Source organism: Nerophis ophidion, linkage group LG04 (genome assembly GCF_033978795.1).
Source record: "Nerophis ophidion isolate RoL-2023_Sa linkage group LG04, RoL_Noph_v1.0, whole genome shotgun sequence".
In the NCBI taxonomy this organism is placed as follows: Eukaryota; Metazoa; Chordata; class Actinopteri; order Syngnathiformes; family Syngnathidae; genus Nerophis; species Nerophis ophidion.
Window position 1 is genome coordinate 11,400,605 of NC_084614.1, and position 26,825 is coordinate 11,427,429.

At 40.5% G+C, this 26,825-nt stretch overlaps 1 protein-coding gene across 2 annotated transcripts; it reads left to right on the plus strand.

Moving 5' to 3' along the window:
- Positions 1 to 15,690: 15,690 nt before the first annotated feature.
- On the plus strand, positions 15,691 to 26,600 carry nufip2 (nuclear FMR1 interacting protein 2). Of its 2 annotated transcripts, none has more exons than XM_061897056.1 (4): positions 15,691 to 16,140; positions 17,711 to 19,342; positions 19,552 to 19,584; positions 22,573 to 23,975. In XM_061897056.1, the coding sequence occupies exons 1-4, from the start codon at positions 15,996 to 15,998 to the stop codon at positions 22,593 to 22,595; spliced, it is 1,833 nt and encodes a 610-aa protein (XP_061753040.1). In that variant the 5' UTR covers positions 15,691 to 15,995; the 3' UTR covers positions 22,596 to 23,975. The 2 variants fall into 2 exon arrangements, with proteins under 2 accessions (XP_061753040.1, XP_061753039.1); XM_061897055.1 differs by lacking the exon at positions 22,573 to 23,975 and adding an exon at positions 24,000 to 26,600 and having other exon boundaries at positions 15,693 to 16,140.
- Positions 26,601 to 26,825: the final 225 nt, after the last annotated feature.

Sequence of the window (26,825 nt, forward strand, 5' to 3'; positions counted from 1 at the left end):
TAAAACACTAAATGATTCATATAAAACAAACATCTTCCAGCCCAAGGCAGGCACGGCTTACTCTGACACCAAGCAGCCATCAAAATATGTTTTATTTGTTAGTGCTAAAAAACAAATACGTTTCCCTCTTTCTGAGTATAAAACCTAATTTACAAGTAGACACTAGATAGCAGTAAAAGCCCAATCTCTAAATCCCTTGTCAAATTACATTATAAAATCAAACACCACTAAAGGCTTCCTTATTGTCTGCTTCGTTGTCCACAAGTTGAAGATGTTCTCTGTGTATGTTAAAACAATAGAGAATAAATGTATTTGTCGATAGCAAACTTTAATGTATTTACCATCACATTGCTTTTACTGAGGAACATTGGAGAAATGTTGAGTGTGATCGTTGTTTGTAACTGACATATAATTAGGGATTATTATCATGTGATGGGGAAAAAAAAGTGCGGACATATTTACACAGTAAAAGACTGTAATCAAAATTTACTGTAACTTTACAACACCCATCTACTTTCTACCGCTTGTCCCTGTCGGGGTCGCGGGGGGTGCTGGGGCCCATCCCAGCTGCATTGATGACTGTAAAATTCACGATACCCTTATAATTAACAGCATTTAAGGGGGCTGTTTGTGACTTCCTCACAGTTACATTTTTTCAGGACAAAAAAAAAAATATAACTAGAACATCAAAATCTAGCTTACGTTGCCATTAGAGTAGTTTAACGGAACACATTTGTTTCAAAACTTTTTACATTTATATATTTTTCCGAATTATTAACTTTATATATTAAAAAAAGGTTTCTGGGCCCCCCCAAAAAAATTGGTGTTTATTGTGCAGCTGAGGTAGGCTGCGGCACTCCCTGCGACCCCGAAAGGGACATTGATTGACTGGACAAGCGGTAGAAAATGGATGGATGGATGTTTACGTCAGTAACTCACCCAGTCTCGTCAACATGTACGCGCAGAGAGCGCGTGCACACATACGAAAGCAGTACAAGAGAGGCAAGGAACAATTTGCAGTCATGTTGTTAGCCGCTGGGGGGCGGCATAGCTCGGTTGGTAGAATGGCCGTGCCAGTAACTTGAGGGTTGCTGGTTCGATTCCCGCTTCTGCCATCCTAGTCACTGCCATTATGTCCTTGGGCAAGACACTTTATCCACCTGCTCCCAGTGCCACCCTCACTGGTTTAAATGTAACTTAGATATTGGGTTTCACTATGTAAAGTACTTTGAGTCACTAGAGAAAAGCGCTATATAAATATAATTCACTTCACTTCACTTCACTGTCATTATTGTATCATATATGATACAATAATGGCAGCTACCACTAGCACTCCAAATTGCTATTACCGTATTTCCTTGAATTGCCGCCGGGGCGCTAATTAATTTAAAACCTCTTCTCACTCCTGCACTTACCAAAGGCATGCAGTAAAAGTAAGCATGCGCTAATGATTTTAAAACCTCTTCTCACTCCGGCACTTACCAAAGGCATGCAGTAAAAATTTGAGTGTGATGTAAGCTTGGACCCTAAATCCTACTGAATAGCTCTTAATCTTCTTCCTTTTATGCGATTTCAAATTACCGGTATTGAAATCAGCCTCCTCCATTTTGAAAATGATGACAGGGGAAGTGTCACTCGTGACCTCACGAGTTTGACCAGGCGGTAATACTAAGCATGCGCTAATTATTTTGGGAAAGGAGTTTGACCCGGCAGTAGTTCAAGGCAGGCGCATACTATATGCCCTGCGGCAATTCAAGGAAATACGGTATTAGCTAAAAACACCCAAAACTAATGCGCATGCATGTGTTTCGTACGTAATCACGCCATTATGTGATACAGTGTACGTTGGAAAAGTTAGCACCCTCTAGAGTAGTGTTTTCCAACCACTGTGCCGATACAGTCTGGTGCGCCATGGGAGATTATGTCATTTCACCTATTTGGGTTAAAAATATTTTTTTGCAAACCAGTAATTATAGTCTGCAAATAATTAGCTGTTGTTGAGTGTCGGCAGAGTAACTGTGTTATACTCAACCATATCAGTAGGTGGAAGCTGGTATCTAATTGCTTTATAGATGTCAAAAACACGCCTATCGCGATTATGGTTTGTCGTGATCACAATATGCAGACCACAACGGGAGGCAGCGTGCAGGTGAAACGGTAATATTGTTGCGATCCGCTGCACCGATCGTTTGTTGTTTAGATTTTTGAGTTTGTTTGTGCACTTCCTGATTTGTTTCTATCACCATGGCGACTTCATCTGCTCCACCTGCACTGCCTTTCTGTCGCACACCTTCCATCCATCCATTTTCTACCGCTTATTCCCTTTCGGGGTTGCGGGGGGCGCTGGCGCGTATCTCAGCTACAATCGGGCGGAAGGCGGGGTACACACTGGACAAGTCGCCACCTCATCGCAGGGCCAACACAGATAGACAGACAACATTCACACTCACATTCACACACCAGGGCCAATTTAGTGTTGCCAATCAACCTATCCCCAGGTCGCACACCTGTTTTTGATTATTGTTTTAGTATTTAAGCCCGCCTGCTACCTCAGTTCTGTCTGGATCTTTTGTTTGCTCTATGCAGCAGTTGCGTTGGTAATTATTCTTTGTATTTACTCTGCTAAGTTTCATCTTAGCTTCACGTGTGCTCTGCACGTCGTTCCCTAGTGGACTTTGAACTCGACTCTTGCTAACTGTTAGCATTTAACTTCCCGTGCGTTGGCACGTCTTTGCTTTATCTTTTGTCAAGTGTTATTTTGTCATTTTGTATATTAAACAAGCTACTACCTTCTATCCCAGTAGTTCTCAAATGGGAGTATGCGTACCCCTGGGGGTACTTGAAGGTATGCCAAGGGGTACGTGAGATTTTTGGGAAATATTCTAAAAATAGCAACAGTTCAAAAATCCTTTATAAATATATTTATTGAATAATACTTCAACAAAATATGAATGTAAGTTCATAAACTGTGAAAAGAAATACAACAATGCAATATTCAGTGTTGACAGCTAGATTTTCTGTGGACATGTTCCATAAATATTGAAGAAATATTGTGAAGAAATGTTTAGAATTAAGTTGATGAATCCAGATGGATCTCTATTACAATCCCCAAAGAGGGCACTTTAAGTTGATGATAACTTCTATGTGTAGAAATCTTTATTTATAATCAAATCACTTGTTTATTTTTCAACAAGTTTTTAGTTATTTTTATATATTTTTTTCCAAATAGTTCAAGAAAGAGCACTACAAATGAGCAATATTTTGCACTGAAACTGATGACATAATGCTGTATTTTACTTATTTATCTCTTTTTTTCAATCAAAAATGCTTTGCTCTGATTAGGGGGTACTTGAATTAAAAAAAATTTCACAGGGGGTACAACACTGAAAAAAAGGTTGAGAACCACTGTTCTATCCTGCCTTGTCCGAAGTCCTGCAGCATCCGGGGGTGACAACTCGCGCATCAATATGCCTCCAAAACGCAACAAATATAATGCTTAAACCAAAAATAAACAAAAGGTGAGTGCCCCTAAGAAAAGGGGAAGGCTATTCAGAACGAAACTAAAACTGAACTGGCTACAAAATAAACAAAAACAGGATGCTGGACAACAGCAAAGACTTACAGCGTGTGGAGCAGATGGCGTCCACAAAGTACATCCGTACATGACATGACAATCAACAATCTCCCCACAAAGAAGGATAGCAACAATTTCAATAGTCTTGCTTGCTAAAACAAAGCCGATGTGGGGAATAGAATAGCGTTTAAGGAAGACATGAGACTGCTACAGGAAAATACCAAAGCAAGAGAAAAAGCCACCAAAATAGGAGCGCAAGACAAGAACTAAAACTATATGGATAGGAAAACACAAAAAAAATCCAAATAAGTCATGGCGTGATATGACAGGTGGTGACAGTGCACCTACTTTGAGACAAGAGCTATAGCGATGCATGCTTGGTTATGGTTTAAAGTCATGTCCAACAATTGCGCCAACAACTTTTTATTGTCTACTGCGTTTCAATACTTAATGATTTCTGCTGGTGGTGTGCCTCCGGATTTTTTCAATGAAAAAAATGCGCCTTGACTCAAAAAAAAAAAGGTTGAAAAACACTGCTTTAGACATCTGTGTAAATGTGACAAACATCCTCTTTACCTGCTATTTCACAATAAAAGCTTTAATCACAGTCATGTGATGTCACAACAAATGACTGTGAATTCAATCTGATTCCGTATACTACGTTGCCCTCTCGTGTATAGTGCGAGCGTTATGCGGTTTAACAGAGAAAAGAACAAGAACACTGTAAAAACATTTTTTTTGCCACGGTAAAGAGTTAAGATATGTATAGACATGTACAGAAGAAACACATGCAAACGATAACAACATGTTTCTCTGTCTCCCCCTAGTGGATTTGTAAATATAGCTAGCGCATGTTTCGTCTCTACATTTCACACTCAAGCCACATAGTTTCATAGTTTTTTTCACCGTAAAATTTCAACTCGTTTTTTTATCTTGCAAAAATTTGGGCTTGATTTTAGCGAGTTTTACCTCATAATAATACCATGCAAATTGTCCCATAAAGTTATACATTTGTTGTTGAGGCACTTTATTCTGTAGTAGTAAAAGTGTTTTTTGTTGTTTTTAAAAAAAAATAAATTCAGAACTTCGTTCTCGTGTATATTACTTGATTTTGATATTTTCTATATAATCATTCTATTTTGTCGTGACATTGTGATTTAGATTTTTGAGTAGTTTCTTGTAAAATTAGGGCTTTAAGTTTATCCTCACAATGAGACCATAAAATAAAAAAATAATACATCTTTTTTTCATAAAAAAATTTTTTTTTCATTATACACTTCTGTCTTTAGTCTGTGTTGTATTATTAGTACTATTGTGACTATCTTTTCTTTCTTTCTATACATTATGTAATGTATTTGTTGCATGATCAGATAATGAATTCAACCATTTTCTACCGCTTGTCCCTTTCGGGGTCGCGGGGGTGCTGGAGCCTATTCCATCTGCATTTGGGCGGAAGGCGGGGTATCCATCCATCCATCCATTTCCTACCGCTAGTCCCTTTCGGGTTCGCTGGGGGTGCTGGAGGGGTATCAATATGTTTATTTAATTTTTTAACATTCCCTGTCAAGCCACTAAGGCAAAAAGTAGATGCCGGTATGTCCATCCATCCATCCATCCATCCATTTACTACCGCTTGTCCCTTTCAGGGTCGCAGGGGGTACTGGAGCCTATCTCAGCTGCATTCGGCCGGAAGGCGGCGTACACCCTGGACAAGTCGCTGTCTCATCGCAGGGCCAATACAGATAGACAGACAACACTCACACTCACATTCACACACTAGGGCCAATTCAGTGTTGCCAATCAACCTGTATTAAAGCTTAAAAGAAACACATTTTTTGCAGCATTTCTTCTGGCGAAATGGAAAGAATCAATATGTTTTTTTTTGTTTTTTTTTAACATTCCCGGTAAAGCCTGCGATGAGGTAGCGACTTGTCCAGGGTGTACCCCGCCTTTCGCCCGATTGTAGCTGAGATAGGCTCCAGCGCCCCCCGCGACCCCAAAGGGGAATAAGCGGTAGAAAATGGATGGATGGATTTCCTGTAAAGCCACTCAGGCAACAAGTAGATGTCTGTATCTGCTGTACAGAATTGCTTTACAGAAGAGAAGCGTGGGATACTTCTCTTAGTTCCTTATTTGACTTTATTAAATTTATGTATTTAATGTTTGGTGCAGATGGACCGAAACCGGAGGGGATAGAAAGAAGAAAAAAAGGAAGCCAGAGGGGGAAATTGCAGGGACAAGGGGAAAGTAAGACTGAGAGACAACAACAACAACATCAGCAAATAGGATATGTACACATACCAGAAACTATAGCAAGTAAGCAGTTAGTGAAATAGATAGCAATGACACAGAAATGACAATGAACATTATTACACTACAAATAAAAAATACAAACACCAATATAAATAACACTATTGATAATGAATGCAGCAAAACATAAATATAATGAATACTTGCATTACATAAGAAAGCAGATAGAGAGGGCGGAAGAAAGAAGAGCGGACTATATTAACCTTGCAGATTGTTATGGTCAAAATAGGTTAAGCTTCAGCAGTCTGATGTGTTTCTTCCCAGTTTCCCTCGGTTGGTGGGTGAAAGGAGGTAACAACGGTCATACATGTTTGATAAAACGTGATTTATATGCATGAGTGTATGTATACGTGTATACCGTGAATTGATTAACGTGGACCCCGACTTAAACAAGTTGAAAAACTTATTCGGGTGTTACCATTTAGTGGTCAATTGTACGGAATATGTACTGAACTGTGCAATATACTAATAAAAGTATCAATCAATCAATCAATCAATCGATGTATATGTGTATGTGCAGTATGTATGCAAAGGTGATTTTTGGTAACCATCCACAAGCTTCTGGCAAGCTTCTGTGTTCTCTGACAATGCTGAAGAAACAAGTCCATGTCAGAAAACCAACAATTAAGCTAAACTGCACCAATTTTGTCAAGAGGAGTGGTCAAAAATTCAAGCAGAAGCTTGCCAGAAGCTTGTGGATGGCTACCAAAAGCGCCTTATTGTTGTGAAACTTGCCAAGGGACATGTAACCAAATGTTAACATTGCTGTATGTATACTTTTGACACAGCAGATTTCAGTAGACCCATAATTAATTCATAAAAGAACCAAACTTCATGAATGTTTTTGGTGATCAACAAGTTTGTGCTCCAATCACTCTATCGCAAATAATAAGAGTTGTATTAATGATTGGAAACTCAAGACAGCCATGACATTATAAATAAACGATAATTGGGTTGTACTTGTATAGCGCTTTTCTACCTTCAAGGTACTTAAAGCGCTTTGATACTACTTTCACATTTACCCATTCACACACTGATGGCGGGAGCTGCCATGCAAGGCGCTAATCAGCACCCATCAGGAGCAAGGGTGAAGTGTCTTGCCCAGGACAAAACGGACGTGACGAGGTTGGTACTAGGTGGGGATTGAACCAGGGACCCTCGGGTTGCGCACGGCCACTGCGCCACGCCGTCACATTATGTTCTTTACAAGTGTATGTAAACTTTGGACCACGACTGTATGTTTGGACAGGTGATCTGCATGTGGATGTATGTACTGCATGTGAGTGTGTATGTATTTGTGTATGTATGTTTGTGCGTGCGCATGTACGCAATGTTGTTGCTTGTCTGAACGGTGTGTCTGTCGCTGAAAAGGTCCGACTATAGGAACAACGACCTGAGCACTGGCTCGGAGCAGAATTTATAAAGTATTATCTTCCCTCACAACCTACTCATAAAAGCTTAATTTCATCAATCACTTGATGTTGTTGATCAGATGTTGATTTACTAAAACCTAATTCTTGTTTAAAAGCTACATACAATATTAACTGTTCTTCGTACATGCACATAATGAATATTAATAAATTGTTTAGATTTATTCATTAAATTAATGTATTCTGGGTTTCCAAAAAGGGATTCAAAGAAATATTTTGATATTGACAGATTTCACCGCCACAGGGAAATGTGTCTATATCAAAATATTATTTTGAATCACTAAGATCTTGTTAGGAGTTGATTTCAGGTTTTTAAAGGATACATAAACACGTAAACAGTCTAGTATGTACAAACCCCGCTTCCATATGTGTTGGGAAATTGTGTTAGATGTAATTATAAACGGAATACAATGATTTGCAAATCCTTTTCAACCCATATTCAATTGAACGCACTGCAAAGACAAGATATTCGATGTTCAAACTCAGAAACTTTAATTTTTTTTGCAAATAATAATTAACTTACAATTTCATGGCTGCAACACATGCTAAAGTAGTTGGGAAAGGGCATGTTCGCCACTGTGTTACATCACCTTTTCTTTTAACAACCCTTAATAAACGTTTGGGAACTGAGGAAACTAATTGTTGAAGCTTTGAAAGTGGAATTCTTTCACATTCTTCTTTTATGTAGAGTTTCAGTCGTTCAACAGTCCGGGGTCTAAGCTGTCGTATTTTAGGCTTCATAATGCGCCACACATTTTTGATGGGAGATAGGTCTGGACTTCAGGCGGGCCAGAAAAGTACCCGCACTCTTTTTTTTAAGAAGCCATGCTGTTGTAACATGTGCTGAATGTGGCTTGGCATTGTCTTGCTGAAATAAGCAGGGGCGTCCATGAAAAAGACGGCGCTTAGATGGCAGCATATGTTGTTCCAAAACCATGCCTTGGGCACTAAGGCACCCCCATACCATCACAGATACTGGCTTTTGAACTTAGCGTCGATAACAGTCGGTATGGTTCGCTTCCCCTTTGGTCCAGATGACACGATGTCAAATATTTCCAAAAAGAATTTGAAATGTGGACTCGTCAGACCACAGAACACTTTTCTACTTTGCATCAATCCTTCTTAGATCAGAATCAGAATCAGTTTTTTGGCATTACGCAGGGTAATAAGATTGAGGCCATTCCATACAGTGCGATGTGTGCATGCAAGAAAACAATGTGAAAATATAAAAAATATAGAAGTGCAAAGAAAGGTGTGGAAGGGAACAGTGTACACTCTATACATCTATATACATATATCTTTTAGACCAGTTGATCTGCCGTTTCTTTTCTTTTTCTCCTATGTCCCACTCTCCCTTGTGGAGGTGGTCTGGTCCGATCCGGTGGCCATGGATGACGTACTGGCTGTCCAGAGTCGGGACCCAGGATGGACCGCTCGTCCAGAGTCGGGACCCAGGATGGACCGCTTGCCTGTGTATCGGCTTGGGGACATCCCTGCGCTGCTGATCTGCCTCCGCTTGGGATGGTTTCCTGCTGGCTCTGCTGTGAACGGGACTCCCGCTGCTGTGTTGGATCCGCTTTCATAGTCATCATTGTCACCGACGTCCCACTGGGTGTGAGTTTTCCTTGCCCTTATGTGGACCTACCGAGAATGTCGTAGTGGTTTGTGCAGCCCTTTGAGACACAAGTGATTTGGGGCTTTATAAGTAAACATTGATTGATTGATTGATATACTCTCTGTACAATGTACACTCTATACACTCTGTACAAATGTGACTCTATACACTCTGTATAAGTGTAGACTCTATACAGTGGGTGAAATGAATATATACATGAATAGGTACATGAAAAAAACACGGTGGTTGGTGGAATGGGTTATTGCACTGAAGAAAAGGTAGTTATGAGGGTCAATGGGGCAGTCCATTCAGGGTGGTCATGGCTCTGGGGAAGGAGCTGTCCTTTGGGCGGCGGATGATCTTCTGAGCCGTCTTGACCACTCTTTGCAGCCTCTCCCTGTCTGCTGCAGTGCAGCTGCTGTACCATACTCTAATACAGTAGGTCAGCAGGCTCTCGATGGACGAGCGGTAGAAGGTCAGCAGCAGGTCAGGCTTCAGGTTGTACTTCCTGAGGACCCTCGGGAAGTGTAGCCGCTGCTGAGCCTTCTTGATGATTGATGTGGTGTAACTGTCCAGGAAAAGTAGTTAGAGATGTGGACTCCAAGGTACCTGAAGGTGTGGACCCTCTCCACACGCTCGCCGTTGATGTAGAGGGGGGGAGGGTCGGTGCTGCTCCTCCTGAAGTCGACGATGATCTCTCTGGTCTTGCTGGTGTTGAGAGAGTGGTTGTTCTCCAAAGAGCAGGCCGTCAGCTTCAGGACCTCCTCCCTGTAGGCAGCCTCGTCACCCCTGGAGATGAGCCCGACCACTGTGGTATCGTTAGCGAACTCGACGATAAGGTTGTCACTGTGGGCTGGACTGCAGTCATGGGTGTAGAGGCAGTAGAGGAGGGGGTCAGCACACAGCCCTGTGGGGAGCCGATGCTCAGCGTGTCTATTACAATCCCCAATGAGGGCACTTCTAGTTGATAATTACTTCTGTGTAGAAATCTTTATTTACAATTGAATCACTTGTTTATTTTTCAACAACATATTTTTTATTTTGATGTCTTTTTTTCCAAATAGTTCAAGAAAGACCACTACAAATGAGCAATATTTTGCACTGTTATACATTTTAATAAATCAGAAACTGATGACGTAGTGCTGTATTTTACTTCTTTATCTCTTTTTTTTCAACCATAAATGCTTTGCTCTGATTAGGGGGTATTTGAATTTAAAAAAATGTTCAGAGGGGGTACATCACTGAAAAAAGGTTGAGAACCACTGATATATGAAAATCCCTTGAATGAATACATCCAAACACTATCGATATTTATTATGTGCATGAACAAAGAGCAGTTAATAATGTATGTAGCTTCTAAACAAGAAATATGTTTTAGCACATCAGCATCGGATCAATAACAGTCCTTACTTTACACCCTCAATAATACCATAGAACTGACAAACTCTTTCATTTATCTGACACGGTAAAGGCTTAAATCATTTCAAAAACATATCCTTACAATAACCACGAATATAAGTGTTTGTCAGTGGTGGACAGATGAAGCCCGAAAGCGATACGCACTCCCGCAGCGAGGCAGCGGGAATGCACTTTTGGCACATCGGTAGCAAGCAAAATAGATTTAACTTACAGTTGTGTTGATGTTCCAGTCGATTACTCGCCTGCTAATGGCATCGTAGCAGTAAAAATGAAATGTGTTCTCTTTACTTTCTCCTAGGTGTACAGATATTACAAATCCACACATTTTGTTTTTGGCAGTGACTTCCTCATCTCGCAAGGAAAGGCATCTGATTGGCTTTCATTCATAACTAACCCACATCCCTCTTTTAATGTACGCTGTTAAAGAGCTCTGATTGGATATATTTGCGATTCCTGAGAAGGCAGAGGACCTGACACCTCAAATATACCTGCCTTGAGCGGGCCCTGGAGTTTAGTAGGAATGATTTATTAATGCATGCTTTCAGGGCCAACATTCGATTGGTGTGGTGGGCCAACTCAGGCCTCGAGTTTGACACCTGTGCAGTACACTGACTACTCTAAATTTTATATCCGAGTTTCTAAAGTATTATCTCTTGAGGAGAAACAATACAGAGGTAGTTGAAATGTGGAAGGTGTGGTCACTTTTGGAAACATAAGTACTGCACTTGCACAAATAGATATTAATGCACCATAATATTAAGGTAAACTTGGCCTTGCTATGTTCGCAGTGTGTTAGATATGTGATGTTGTCGAACAAGTCAAATATTTTGAACGGCTCTTCAGAGTAAGTGGTGAGAACCGATTCCCAGTTGTGTGTTGTCATTTGGAACATTTTATCGACAAATTACGCAGGCATGTGCGCAACAACCAGTTGGACTAGAAAATTAATCAAGATCAAATAAATTATAGAAGCTTTTGGATTCACCTTTCTGGTTCATTGTTATGCTTTGGGCAGCACAGTGGTAGAGGGGTTAGTGCATGTGCCTCACAATACGAAGGTCCTGAGTTGAATCCCGGTCTCGGGATATTTCTATGTGGAGTTTGCACGTTCTCCCTATGACTGCGAGGGTTCCCTCCAGGTACTACGGCTTCCTCCCACTTCCAAAGACATGCACCTGGGGATAGGTTGATTGGCAACACTAAATTGGCCCTAGTGTGTGAATGTGAGTGTGAATTTTGTCTGTCTGTCTGTGTTGGCCCTGCGATGAGGTGGCGACGGTGAACTCAGGACCCGTCCCCCCACCTAAAGGCGGAGGAAAGCTATCCTCTCGTCTACTGGGTTAAAGTCCAACGTGCAGCCATTGAGCCGGGGGGAAACAAGAATTTCCACCCCAGCCCATTGCCTCTCACTGCGTGCAAGGCCAGAGTGGAAGATATATGTGTATATATATATATATATATACATATATATATATATATATGTATATATATATATATATATATATATATATATATATATATATATATATATATATATATATATATATATATATATATATATATATATATATACATATATATATATATATATATATTAGGGGTGGGCAAATTTATGCGTTAATTACGAGTTAACTCATCAATCTATTAACGCCGACAATTATTTTATCGCACATTTGCGTACGTTGTTTACATACTTTTATTTTGTTAACGCCTTTTCTTAAAAAGATGGCGTCGCCCGCATGGGCTCCGGGGTCGAGGGGCTCTTGGTAAAGATGGAACATTTGGCAAAAATACCGGACAATTCTGCAAATTTCATGGCTAAGCTTACAGCTTGGTCACTCCGGGATCACTTACGACCGCCAGACAATTCTGGATGTGGATAGATCGGGCCGTTTTAGACTGAATGACGCGTGCTTGCTAGACCGGCTAGCTAGCATGGGAATACTTTGCCGGCAACATCCAGCGGCCTGTGAAGCAGCGGAGTATATGTGTTGTCTGTCTATTTATGAATAATGCAGACGAGGAGTGTTGGCTGAGTTCTTAACGTTTGCTTTCAGAGCGTGCATATCACAACATACAAGATGCCGTCATGGCGACACAGAACCTATACCGGGCTACCGCGCATGCTCGTCACTCCTGTTGCATGCTGGGTAGGGTAGTTCTTTTTTTCCCTGGCTCATAACATCACAATATAGTACCATGTATATGCGTTCAGTTTATCAAAGCACCAAGCAAACAATCGGAAAATTCCCATCATATCAATTCCTAGATATGGTCATAATTATTTTAAGTGCACTACGCAGAATAAACACAGCATTATTAATATTGCTACTACGGATAATTTGATCAAAAAATCGCTAAAACAGCCCACTGCCTATAATATAGGTTTTTCAAACATAAGATCCCTGATAAAAAAAATGTTTCTGCTGTTACCTCAGAAATTGCCTGTTCAGATGTTATGATTGCGGCTCAGAGATTTGTATGTAGATTATATTTATTTTCCATAACAAACAGGATAACTTAAATACCCTGGCAGTGGCAATAAGCTTAAATGTTTGTATTTACATTTTTTGAGTTGATTTTCATAAAATATGCTATTTAACTGCTACTGTTTAACAAGGACTGATTTAAATTGTGTTTGCACAACAAATGTTTTGGCGCTTTTGTTCATGTGAGAGAATATTCCAATAAAGGTGCACTACACACTACTTTTGAATTCATTATTGGGCTTTGCGTATACAATGCAGTTAATCGCGATTAATCGAAGAAATAGTGCGATTAACTTCGATTAAAATTTTTAATCGTTGTCCAGCCCTAATATATATATATATATATACATATATATATATATGGCAGGGGCGCTAGAGCCTATCCCAGCTGAACTTGGGTGGAAGGTGTCGTACACCCTGGACAAGTCACCATCTCACTGCAGGGCCAACAAAGATAGACAACCAATCACACTCACTTTCACACATTAGGGCCAATTTAGTGTTGCCAATCAACCTATCCCCAGGTGCATATACATATATATATATATATATATATATATATATATATATATATATATATATATATATATATATATATGTATATATATATATATATATATATATATATATATATATATATATATACACATATATATATATATATGAATATAATGAATATATATATGTATATATCACCAGCGTGATTTTGGGATTTGGTATATGTATATATATATAAACATATATTTTATATATATATATATATATATATATATTTATATATATATATATATATATATATATGTATATGCACCTGGGGATAGGTTGATTGGCAACACAAAATTGGCCCTAGTGTGTGAAAGTGAGAGTGAATGGTTGTCTATCTTTTTTGGCCCTGCAGTGAGATGGTGACTAGTCCAGGGTGTACCACAGCTTCCACCCAAGTTCAGCTGGGATAGGCTCCAGCGCCCCTGCCACCCCCAGAGTGACAAGCGGTAGAAAATGCATGGATGGAAGTATTCCATGTATTACAAATGTAAGATACTTCAGGCTTTTATAAATATATATTCCATGTAGTTTCAAAGATATATATAACACACTTTAAGAGACGTGTTTACACTTAAAAAGTACAATGCATTTTAAGCTTTAAAAATATATTTTCCATGTATCAAGGGTGTACCCCGCCCTCCGCTCGATTGTGTTGTAAGCATTTCACCAATCTCGCGCACTTTGCAAATTTGGACACGATCTAACAGCAAAACAGTCTCCCAACACTGCGTGGATGGCATCAAGGCCTATTTATCCAAGCGTGAGGTTTGGGAAACGAAGGTGTTTGGCGAGGGAAGTGTGGATTCAGGCCGGGTGGCCTATTCCAAGTTCCAGGTAACCCTACATTATTATATTTTATAAATAGTAAACCAAGTTTTGGTAGTAGTTTAGTCAGTAGTTTAGTCGTGGATGTACACTGTATAGTGATGAATCCAATAAACATTTCATTTGATTTGACTTTGATTTGACATTAAATTTGCAAAATGCGCTACCGCATTTTGCAAATTGCACCCATTGGTATTGTGCTTACAACAATTCTCCCGTCCAAAGGCAAAACCTAGTAACTCACTTCTAGCTGATTTTGAGAAAACAAAGGAAAACCAATCTATCTTGATGCTGTCTTACAAAGATTTACAAAGTCATCAAACGGATAGATGTTTTCTTGAGCCTTCATTTTCTTGCCGATTGAGCCATGGATTGAATCTGCTCTCATGAACGAGTGCCCTTTCTCCAGATATTTTATCACAATCTCGGGTGGGCCCCATTCTGCGTTTGCACATTGGGCAAGAGCCGTGTACAGCGTCCAGTTTTTATTTTGACCTCCACAGTTATCTGCCCAAAAGAGTATGCAAGGGGAAGAATCAAGAACAATACGTTTAATGAAGGTGCTTGCAACGTCCTGGCCAATCTTCCAAATATCCCCTCGTGCCATAATATCACATAATCAGGTTGACCGTCGGCCCCCATTCGTTCAAATGTCTCATTAAAGACAATAAGCCGACTGACAAAGAAGCTCCGATTGGTCCCTTGAGATACTAGGTTTTTCTGTTGTATCTACGCGGTTATGTGGTAGTTGCTAGGTCCTGCCTTGCGCGTAACAGCTTACTTACGGAACAAATTACAATATCGCATACACTAATGTAAAGCATATCACCTAGGAACTCCAAAATTATTATCAGCTCAGTTTTGACCAAAATTTAGTTACTGGGTTTTGCCTTTGGATGTGAGATTGTAGCTGAGATAGGCTCCAGCACCCACCGAGACCCCGGTAGTGAATGGATGGATGTATCAAAAAATAATATCATTCAGGCTTCTAAGTAAGGCAAGTTTATTTATACAGCGCAATTTGTACAAGGCAATTTAAAAAATATACATTTTCTGTGCATTAAAAATATAAAATAGTATAGCCTTTGAAAAATATGTATTTTCTACATATTAGAATGAGGTGGCGATGAGGTGGCGACTTGTCCAGGGTGTACCCTGCCTTCCGCCCGATTGTAGCTGAGATAGGCGCCAGCGCCCCCCGCGACCCCGAAAGGGAATAAGCGGTAGATAATGGATGGATGGATAGAATTATAAGATATTACCGGCTTTCAATTTAATTTTCTATGTATTAAAAATAAGCTATTTTGGGATTTAAAAAACGCGTTTTTCTTGTATTAAAAATATTGTAAATCTTAGACTTGTTTTCATTTTCAAAGAAGTACTTTTATTGTATTAAAAATATAATATTTTACGGGCTTTAAAAAAATAATCCATGCAGAAAAGGGGACCCTGCACTAAAATGTGTTGGAGACGTGGCAGTGCCTCCGGTCATATGATTTGAGTCAAACACCAACCCCACCCGAGATTTGTAAATAACATCACTACTCGCCTTATTTTGCTGTTAAATGTCGTTTGATTCTGTGTCAGATCCTTCTAAACCCTTTGACAACATGTGCTTTTCAACTCCGCACAAACCCTAAATGTGTGATATAGTAAACGGTGACCATTTTTAGACGTTGGGCGCTGACGTTTCCAGTCTGCAAATAGCTTCCGTTGGGCTCCAGCAGTGATTGGACTGCGCTGCACTTTCCCCGGCGCTCCAGCAAGTCCCACAGTCCTGCTCTTCAATGGAGGAACAGCCCAGAGATCGGGCTAAGGACCTCCATCGGCACCGCGGAGACGACACCAGCCCTCCTCGACAGACCGCTCGCCTAAAACATGATCAGAGCCACTTCCAGCGCCAGCATCAGGAAGCGAACGCGAAGAAAACAGGTCGGCTCCTCTGGAAAAGTTAGCTAACACTTGCTGGCCTTTTTTTCCCCTCTCCAGCTAACGCTAGCATTAGCACTAACCCCGCTAGCTACGTGCTAACCAGCGTGATTTTGGGATTTGGTGGATGTTCTAGCGTGTAATTCAAGTTTTTTGGGGATGTTACAGTCGAATATAGGCGATGCTCTGAACCCAAATTGCTTATCGGTTAAAAACAATACGCTAATTGAAGACACTGAGCAGTTTGATGCGGGCTTCCACGCTTAGCTGACATTGCGTGACAGTTGTGGCTGCTTCGACGTGGATTGTCGGGAATTGACCTTGTGCGCCAGGCTCCTTCATCACTTTTTTCTACTCCACGGAATTCCTTTGCCTTGGGCGTCGCCGCAAACTATGAACGCATTGTGATAAAGTTTGAGCCACGGCCACATAAATGCTCCTTCGACACACTTGTGTCCCGTTCAGGGGACGCAGCCGGCTTTGCTGGAATGTTCTGGGCTGGGATTTCCTGTCGGCCATGTTAGAGCATAACTGAAGGCTAATGCTACACTTAGCCGCTTAGATAAGTTTTTTTTTTCATATTTCTACAATGACGTGCGTTTCCCGTGACGTTTATGTGATCAAACATGTTGTATGAAGGTTTGTGCTGTTGGGTAAGTTACATCTAAGCCAAGCTAGCTCGCCAGCTAATGCCGGGCAGCTTTGACAGGCCTGTTGCATGTTCTCTTCGCGACATAAACCACGCAATCAATTTGACGCGTATGATTAAAGCACAATGCCAGTTTGAAAGCAAAGCAAGACGTCACCAAAGACTATCAAAGATGTAAACACTGCTTTAGTCTGGCGAGGCTGTGAATTAACAGTGGACTTTGAATTGGAAGTCCCACGTTGTCACAGCAGTTCAACGCTCACACCTTTTATGGTTATCAGCTTGGTTTAATTGTCATTTATAGCTTTACATCAGGAAACAACGGCCTTAAATAGTACAGTTGTATTAATTGTTTTTCTGTAAAAATGTATTCTCACCATAAATGCATTTTGCACATCACGTCTGTATAATGTAACACACACAGCTCATCCACATGTATATTTGGGCGACACTTCATGTTTAAACCAGCTATAGCGTCAAGTTGATCTCTTGCCAAAACCAAGATAACCAGCAATAGTGTTTGTGTACTTCAGCTGCAGTTGCCAGACAAAGTTGATTTGCTAAAATACTCTTTGTTAGCTTTCATTTTGCTGGGCATAAATCAATGTTTCTTGCAGATACTTCCATACGTTTTTATTCACCTTGTTATGTAGTGTCAGGTAAAAATGACTGGGGTTAAATTCCTGCCATGACCCGTTTAGAGGAGGCAGTCTAGTTCAGTTTGACGACAGTTAACTCGTAATCATGTTGTGACCTCAGGGTGCGGCATTTCTCATCCCTGCAATATAAATACCTTGTCATAAACCTCCAGACGAAGGGTCGTTTCTTAAACGACACGGCAATAACTTGTAACGTCCTTCAGCCGTTTGCAGTCATCTGTTCACGTTTGTGTAAGCTGCTGTTTTAACTGTTTCTCCCTTCCAGGCAGCAAAAAAATAAGTGTCGCTGAGGAGGTGGAGAAGAGTATGCCGGATTCTGCTGGTATGCCGCATCCTCCAAACAGCAATGGAAGCAGGCACACAAGTCATTCAAATGTGAAGCAAAAATCAACGCAGAAGCTGTACACATCAGTTCCAAAATCAAGCAGTAAAGGACTGGACTATAAAAAGACTATGGACCTTCAAAATTACAAGAAGTCAGTGGACTTGAATCATCACGGCGATCAGAAAGACTCTGTGTTGCTTCAAAATGGTGTCGCTCATTGCGGTGTCATTATAAATGGCTACTCAAGCAAGGACAATGATGGCAGCGGCTCGGAAGGTGGATATACAACTCCAAAGAAACGCAAGACCAGATGTAATAACATGAAGAACACGGACGATGTGATCAGCGAAAAATACATTACCATGCAGCGGGGTGACACTGCACAGGAGCCCACGGCTTTTAATAGTGACGCAACTGAGAAGGGAGGGACTTCTCGACTTGATGGTTTGAAAGTCACACAGACTGCGTCAGCTCTGAGACGGTCTGCAGCCATTGAGGCCTCAGTGGGGGAACTAAGAAAAAACTCTGATGGGAAAGCAGTGGGTAAAAAAACAGAAGAGCGGCACAAAACCAAGGCTTCCTCACCTTTAAAAGAGGACTCGTGGACTTTGTTCAAGCCCCCTCCGGTGTTTCCCGTGGACAATAGCAGTGCTAAAATTGTTCCCAAGATCAGTTATGCAAGTAAAGTCAAAGAGAACCTCAACAAAGTAGCTCAAAGCGAAGCAGAAGCACTGCCTCCGCCTGTGAGACTGTCACAAGTCCCAATGTCCGCTATGAAAACCATCACATCAGCTAGCTTTACCAACGGTCCCGTTTCTGCTAGTGGAAACATCTGCCCATCAGTGGGTACATTCTTTGCTCCTGCTGCTAGTAATATTCCTGCTACGGCAAGTGGTGAAAATGTAGCATCTCCTTTGGAAAGTAACTGCAGCTCTACAAGTAGTCCCACGTCCCAGGGAGACACGTGTGAACTGAAAAAGTGTTCTCTCTTTATTTTACCTTTAAATATGCAACCCATGCTCCCTAGCGCTCGTCACCTCAACCCACCGGCTGCTCAGACAAATCAGAAAGCCTTGGGAGAAATCTTCCAGAATCAGTGGGGGCTTTCCTTTATTAACGATCCCAACATGGGGCCAGAAGGGGGAAGCGGGTCAGTGCCCGCCGAGGACAACACCACTGTGGTCGGACCTCAAAGCGAGTGTCGGGCTGCTGAGGCCAACGCTGGCCAGCCTGGTTTTGAGCCCAGCCCTTGCTTCCTGGAGCCTGGCACTTTGGCTCCAGACGCAGAGAAAAGAACTTTCACCTCATGCAATATGTCTGCCGCTTGTTCTCCTCCCCTCTGCGTCTCGGGTGAAAAGGTGAACACGCTGCGGCCATGTGACGGAGAAAAGACTGTTGATGCTAAGAGTTCAGGTTCTGCTGTGTGTGCCCCCAGTAAGGACAATGGTTCTAAAGGCCAGATAACCACAGTGTTGTTCGGCTCTAGAGAACAGGCCCTGTCTAAGGATGTCAGCAGACAGCGTAGCTGGGGGTTCTTCAACCTCAAAGCTGCTGTCACTTACCACACTAAAGGTAATGTCCCTCCACTCTATTCAAGCCTCAAATTAGTTGTATAATCGTAAAACAGTGGTTTGAGGTGAAATTAGCCATGTTTAATCTCCTCAAAACACTTGTCAGGTTTCAAAAGATGTGTTTATACTTAATCGAACTAATAATATATGCATTAATATGCTTCATGCCTCATAATGCAGCAGACTCACTGTTTTTCTTTTCCTCAACAGAAATGGAATATGTCTTCAGCTTGCAAAAACAACGTGAGTTGAATTTGTGACTTTAAATATTAAAAGTATTATGTTTGAAATTGACAAAAGTCATATATGAAAAAAATCTTTTTTAAAAGGGAAATTTTATGCAAAACCAACTTTTATTACCTACTGGTACTTGCTTGTATTCGTGATCTGCATAAGTCCCAAAAATTTGAAATTAAACCGTGAAGGCTTTGCGGAGATATTTATAAAATATTATTTCCTTCCTTCCTACTTCAGCCAAACAAGCTGTTGGAAATGTGCAGAATTGGTCACCTCAAAATTGGGAAAAATCCATATCTCTTGAAAATGTACCTAGAGTGCCTTGCACGCGTCTGCCATTGTAGTCCAACGAGCTATTTTTTTCTCTATCATTTTGTCTTGGGGCAGACTAGGTTGTGCGTCCATCCTCCACTGTTGCCATTTGTAATACTTATATCCGTGCTAAAGACTACAGCAAAGTGAGTGGTGAGAAAAGATGCTGTCAAAGTGGAGGCACATAAAAAGGACAGGCCACAAATTGGCGCGTCACAATGAGACGGTCAGAAAGCGACTCAAAATGGTCTGTAAAACATCCGTGCAAAATTTTCACCAATTATAACATGTTATGTACACCACAAGGTTAAATGTCGAAAAAAATATTTAATGTCTGATCATGTCAAATATGTTCCAGAACCCCTTGTAGTAGGTGAACTTTCTGCCAAAGTAGGCATGCTATTTATTTTATGTTTAAAACATAAAATAAATAGTATGAGTACTATATGAGTATTATATGCTAATAATACTCATGAGTATGAGTAATATATGCTACTAATTCTAATACTGATCATCCATGAGTGAGATTGACCGATACCGACCACATGTATTAAACTGTACATTATCAACACAATATTTAAACTAGTTTTTACTCTGTTATTACGTACAATTTATTGTGCAAAACAAAGTCAATAACTAAACAGTAGCAAACCTACTATCTAGTAATTTAAATTATTTGTTTTTGACCTTTAAAGTCCTGTGTCCAATGAATAGTTTTGAAATATTCACCTGGTTTCTCTAGTATCAATCAGATATCAATACTACCCTTGGTATCAACACTACCAATTTATATATGGATCCTCCCTCCTAACAAGGGGATGGGTCAAATGCAGAGGGTAATTTAACCACATCTAGTGTGTATGTGATTATCAGTGGTTCTTTAACTTTAAACTTATTACATGTCGTGTACAGAGCGTGAAAATTCTGACACACCAACAGGTGCTTTACTATTCTCTCTAGGCTCTTGATAATATACTTGTTAAATCCCTGTTAGTAACTACTTTTCTGCTCTAATGTTCTTTGTATGTGCTTCTTAAACTTTACTAAGCACGTATTTAATGTGTTGTTTCAAGATAGCTTAGCGTGCTTTTAGTCTGCCTGCTCCTGGCTTGCTCTCGGTGTGTAATATGTTTGGCTTTATTCTCTAGAGAAAATGGTACTTGTTAACGATACTTAAAGGGGTCCTATAATGCAAAACCAACTTTTATTACCTATTGCTACCTGCTGTTGTGTATTTGGGATCTGCATAAGATTCAGAAATTTGAATTTAAACCTTACAGGCATTGCAGATATATTTTTAAAACAATCTTGCCTTCCTCCGTACTTATGGGAAAGGGGCTGTCTGGAATTTTCCCATTTAGGGCCTTTTTTCCCATTGACGTCAGCTGATCATCCATATATGGAATAAATGACCCAAAGAGCTTTGCGCAAGTCTGACATTGTAGTCAATAGGTTCCTTATTTTTCACTATCGTCTTGTTGTGGAGCAGACTGGCTCGTACATGCATCCTGTTGCCATTTCTAATACAAAGTAGCGTATAGTTCTTACATATTAAAGTAGATTTGCTATGGAAGCGCTAAAAACTACTACAAACATGATGGGGAGAAGACTCATTCGAATTGGAGCTGCATAAATGCGGAGCCACGTAAATAAGACCTCTCACAAAATGATGCATCCTGAGGAGATGGTCAGAAAGCGGCTTGAAGATGGGCTATAAAACATACAGTGAGGCAAAAAAGTATTTAGTCAGCCACCGATTGTGCAAGTTCTCCCACTTAAAATGATGACAGAGGTCTGTAATTTTCATCATAGGTACACTTCAACTGTGAGAGACTAAGTGTGAAAAGAAAATCCAGGAATTCACTTTGTAGGAATTTTAAAGAATTTATTTGTAAATTATGGTGGAAGATAAATATTTGGTCAAAAACAAAAATTCAACTCAATATTTTATAATATAACCTTTGTTGGCAATAACAGAGGTCAAACGATTGCTAAAGGTCTTTACCAGATTTGCACACACAGTAGCTGGTATTTTGGCCCATTCCTCTATGCAGATCTTCTCAAGAGCAGTGATGTTTTGGGGCTGTCGCCGAACAACACGGACATTCAACTCCCTCCACAGATTTTCTATGGGGTTGAGGTCTGGAGACTGATTAGGCCACTCCAGGACTTTCAAATGCTTCTTACAGAGCCACTCCTTCGTTGCCCGGGCTTTGTGCTTGGGATCATTGTTATGCTGGAAGACCCAGCCACGTTTTATCTTCAAAGCTCTCAGTGATGGAAGGAGGTTTTGGCTCAAAATCTCGCGATACATGGCCCCATTCATTCTCTCCTTAACACGGATCAGTTGTGCTGTCCCCTTAGCAGAAAAACAGCCCCAAAGCATGATGTTTCCACCCCCATGCTTCACAGTAGGTATGGTGTTCTTGGGATGCAACTCAGTATTCTTCTTCCTCCAAACACGACAAGTTGAGAGTATACCAAAAAGTTCTATTTTGGTTTTATCTGACCACATGACATTCTCCCAATCCTCAGCTGTATCATCCATTTGCTCTCTGGCAAACGTCGGACAGGCCTGGACAGGCACTGGCTTAAGCAGGGGGGCACGTCTGGCACTGCAGGATTTGATTCCCTGTCGGGGTAATGTGTTACTGATGGTAACCTTTGTTACTTTGGTCCCAGCTCTCTGCAGGTCATTCACCTGATGCCCCCTTGTGGTTCTGGGATTTTTGCTCACCGTTCTCATGATAATTTTGACCCCACGGGATGAGATCTTGCATGGAGCCCCAGATCGAGGGAGATTATCAGTGGTCTTGTATGTCTTCCATTTTCTGATAATTGCTCCCACAGTTGATTTTTTCCACACCAAGCTGCTTGCCTATTGTAGATTCACTCTTCCCAGTCAGGTGCAGGTCTACCATTCTTTTCCTGGTGTCCTTTGACAGCTCTTTGGTCATGGCCATAGTGGAGTTTGGAGTCTGACTGTTTGAGGCTGTGGACAGGTGTCTTTTATACAGATAACAAGTTCAAACAGGTTCCATTAATACAGGTAACGAGTGGAGGACAGAAGCGCTTCTTAAAGAAGAAGTTACAAGTCTGTGAGAGCCAGAGATTTTCCTTGTTTGAAGTGACCAAATACTTATTTTCCACCATAATTTACAAATAAATTATTGGAAAATTCCTACAATGTGAATTCCTGGATTTTTTTTTTTTTACATTCTGTCTCTCACAGTTTTTAGTGTACCTATGATGAAAATTACAGACCTCTGTCATCATTTTAAGTGGGAGAACTTGCACAATCGGTGACTGACTAAATGCTTTTTTGCCCCACTGTAATTCAGGCAACATTTTGACCAAATATCCACCATTACATGCTATGTAGACAACAACAAAGTGATTTAAATGTAGGAAAAAAATCATATGACCCCATCAAGATACTAAGAAGAAATGCAGTTTATTTTCCATTGTGGTGGTGATTATTAACTTAGGGAAGCTGCCCATAAGGTACCTTTTTAGCTGCTAACCTGTCAGCCAGTGGACTAAAAATAGTGTCAGCAAGAGGTGAGCAGCATTAAAATGCATCACTCGGCAATGGCGATCATAAACTTTTTTTAAAAAATCAGCCGATATTGATCGGTGGTTGATCAATCGGCACATCCCTACATTAATCCTTATTTTTTGTTTCACACAGCTTTAAGGGCTATATAAATACACTTTGATTTATAGGCTCACACACTCTAAACACTTTATGCTCACAGAACACTTCCTCCACTGTAAAACTCAATTTTAACATGAAACTTAGTTGGGTACCTTTCTCAATTTACTCTACAATACTTTCAAATCCACCATGCACCGAAACTGTAGTAAGTCTGCCACAAAGTTGCGAGTGAACATTGTAATCTCAGACTGTTTTTTCATGAAACAACAAAGTATAGACCTGTTCCTTATGAAAGTGTACTTTATAATTATGTTGTGATCTTATTGATAAATAAAATTCTAATATTTGTTAAAGGTCCGCTAGAGATGGCCGTAACTAAATCATGACTGTTGACCACTTGAGATGAACAATAAACCCAGCCGGTGCTTCCTGTCTTCTTGTGGTCCTCCAGATCCCCACAGAGTAGTGGTTTATGATGAGACCAAGGATGGACCTGATCAATGAAGTAGACGTCGACTGTACTTGGCTACGTCTCTTCTGGGTGCTGTGGTTATCTTCCTTGGAGATCCTCAAACTTGTTGGCGTGGAAGAAAGTGGACAACTGTGAAAACACTTGTTAGTTACAGCTTGGAAGCCATCGGCTTTTTGGAGGATGTCGGACAAACAAGCCGATGCTCGGGACAAACGATAAAGGAGTTTGATCGGTGCCTCTTCAACACAATTGCCCGGACCGTCTGACCTTATAGGCTGAATAACACTCACATGACAAGGTGTTGTTGGCCGCACCTCCTTAGCCTTCATCCCGTTCAGATTTGGCAAGCATCAGTCAGACTGCATCTTCTCTCACGCTTGCAAATATACTCGAACGTACGCACGGCTTGAATTCACAGCCAACAAAACGGCAAAAACAGAAATTAATGCCTTCAAATTGTTCAATTATGTCCAACTATTTGTTTATCTTGGAGGCCAGAATCTTGTCTTAAAACCTACAGGGCAAATCAGAACCCTGTCGTACGTGTAAGTGTGTCTTCACTGCAATGCACATTGCTAGCCCTTACAGGTGTGTTGCAGGTGGTATCATCTCACTTTTCGTTTATGCTGTTTCTGTATCACATGTTTGGGATTGATCGTTGCATCGCTGTTTTTATTTGTGTTTGCGTCCATGGGGAAAAGTTTGAATTTCGTCTTGTCAAATAAGTGTCGCATTCGGCAACTTTTCAAATCTACTCCTTTCCTGCATGTTAACTGGCAAAAACGAACAAAGTCGCCGCTAATGGTGGCACTACAGCGGTTGCAACAACATCTTTTGTCCAGATGTGTTGAAACGTCTGACCGGAGCTAACATTTTCTCGCTGTCACGTGAGCAATCTAAGACGGTGTATTCAGTTTGGAAGCTGATCTTAATTAAGCCTAGGAAGCCCAAATTGTCACCTCCAATCAGTATTGATTATGTCACGACAACAAAGGTTCGCTTCCTCTGAGAAGCAATGATTTGGTCAACATGTTAGCACTTTATGTAAAATAATTGCTTTTCTCCTAATGTGTAGAGATCTATTAACATCAAATCCTCTTAGAAAGAATGGCTGTGTGCTGTTACTTCCCAGAACAAAAATTATTACATGTAACTCAGGTAATGTTGATAAAGCCATGGTAATTGTTCCTTTTTTGGCCAAAAGACCTCTTGATTTCCTCTAATTGGAGTCTGAGCATCTTAGATGATTTGACAAAACCCCAAATATTAGTTTTTAAAGCCATCACAGTGTGCAAGATGTGGTCTTTAATCATGCAAGCTCTATTTAGCAACGCATTTCCTCCTTTTAAGCATGCATGTTCCATGTAGTGTTTTCCTAGAAGCTAGCCTGCTCCTTCACGTCATGATGTATTCTTGATTTTTTTTCTCCACAAGTGGAGGTCGCACCAATCTGGTTCTCTGCGCTCAAGCACCCTTCTTGCTGCTGTGGCCTGATTAGGCCTTGCTGCGCAGCCCCCCTCCCCTATTTTGTACAAGTCATCTTGACATTTAACTTAAGTGTCTAATCTGTCGGCTTCTCATTCATAATGCTTTGTTTTGGGTTCTGTTGAGCGTTGGAATGCTCTTGGAACAATTGTCTTGTGTATGAGAAGGTTTGTGTGCATGTGCAGGGAATTTGACATATAAAGTGACACAATCATGTTCCCACTCTTAGTAAACGGATGAAAGGGTTATCTCTGGGCATCTTTTAGGCTTCGAAGAGCAAAAACAGGGTGTTCAAACCAGTAAGGTACTGTCTTACGAGTCCCTTGTGTTTTTGTATTGAAAAAAGGATAGGGGCTACAGTTGCTTATCCTACTTTTCCAAGCACTTAAGTAGAATATGCATATAAAGAGTACATCTATTAGCAGTGCTGCCTGCAAACCAAAAAACAGGTTCGTGTGCGTGCGAGCTGAAAAGTCAGGCTTGATCATGTGGAGTAAAGTCCTCCACTTGTCTCGATGTGCAATCACCTCAAGGATGCTGACGCAGGCGTCCACATCGCCAGAGACGTTAGCCTTTTTACTTAAAACTTTTTAGGGCATAGTGAGTCGTCCCAATTATTCTAATATGCAAGTTCCCATATTTCATAGCCCTCTCCCTTGTTGTGTTCCTGTTCAGGTGCCTGTGTGAAAAGAAAACTACTTTTACAGCAATTTTGATTGTTTCAAACTGCTTCCACTATGTATCCGTGCCATTTTCTTTTCTCTTTATTTTCTCAAGCTCATTTTCTTCTGAGCGATATGAGCGCAGCTGAAAGCAATGAGTGTTTTACATGTTTTCTAGCGTTAAAGACAAGTAAAAAAAAAAAAAAGCATCACTGGCTTGTGTTGGGGTTAAAGCCCCAGCAAAGCCAAAATCAGTCGGGAAGGGACGTTGCACGTTCCATATGTCTAAAGTAGCACATAATTCAGTTGACCTAGTTTTAACAAATTCGTATTTTAACATGTTAAAAATGTGTTTATTTTCAAGATGTGAACTAACTTATCCATAGATGCACAAGTAGGATGGAATGAAAAGGAATAAATGATTCAAAATGTGTTTTGGTTTTGCTTTTCACCTTTAGTTTGAGTCTGCTCAGTACAAACTGTAGCAACAGCGTGAGTTCTCTTGGAATAATTGGGAATATTGTAAATCCACAGCATCATGTGTTTTGTTTTTGATGTACTTAAAAGGGTGAGGTTTTTCTCAGAAAGGTTTAGAATTACAATAATGCCCTCTAAAAATACAACTGCATTTTTTTCTTTCAAAATGACATTTAATATG

Excerpts from the sequence above, each read along its gene's own strand:
- nufip2 (XM_061897055.1), top strand. The coding sequence starts at position 15,996 with ATGGAGGAACAGCCCAGAGATCGGGCTAAGGACCTCCATCGGCACCGC. Across the intron at positions 16,141-17,710 it reads AGCGAACGCGAAGAAAACAG|GCAGCAAAAAAATAAGTGTC; the intron begins GTCGGCTCCTCT and ends TCTCCCTTCCAG. Across the intron at positions 19,585-23,999 it reads CTTCAGCTTGCAAAAACAAC|ATCCCCACAGAGTAGTGGTT; the intron begins GTGAGTTGAATT and ends GTGGTCCTCCAG.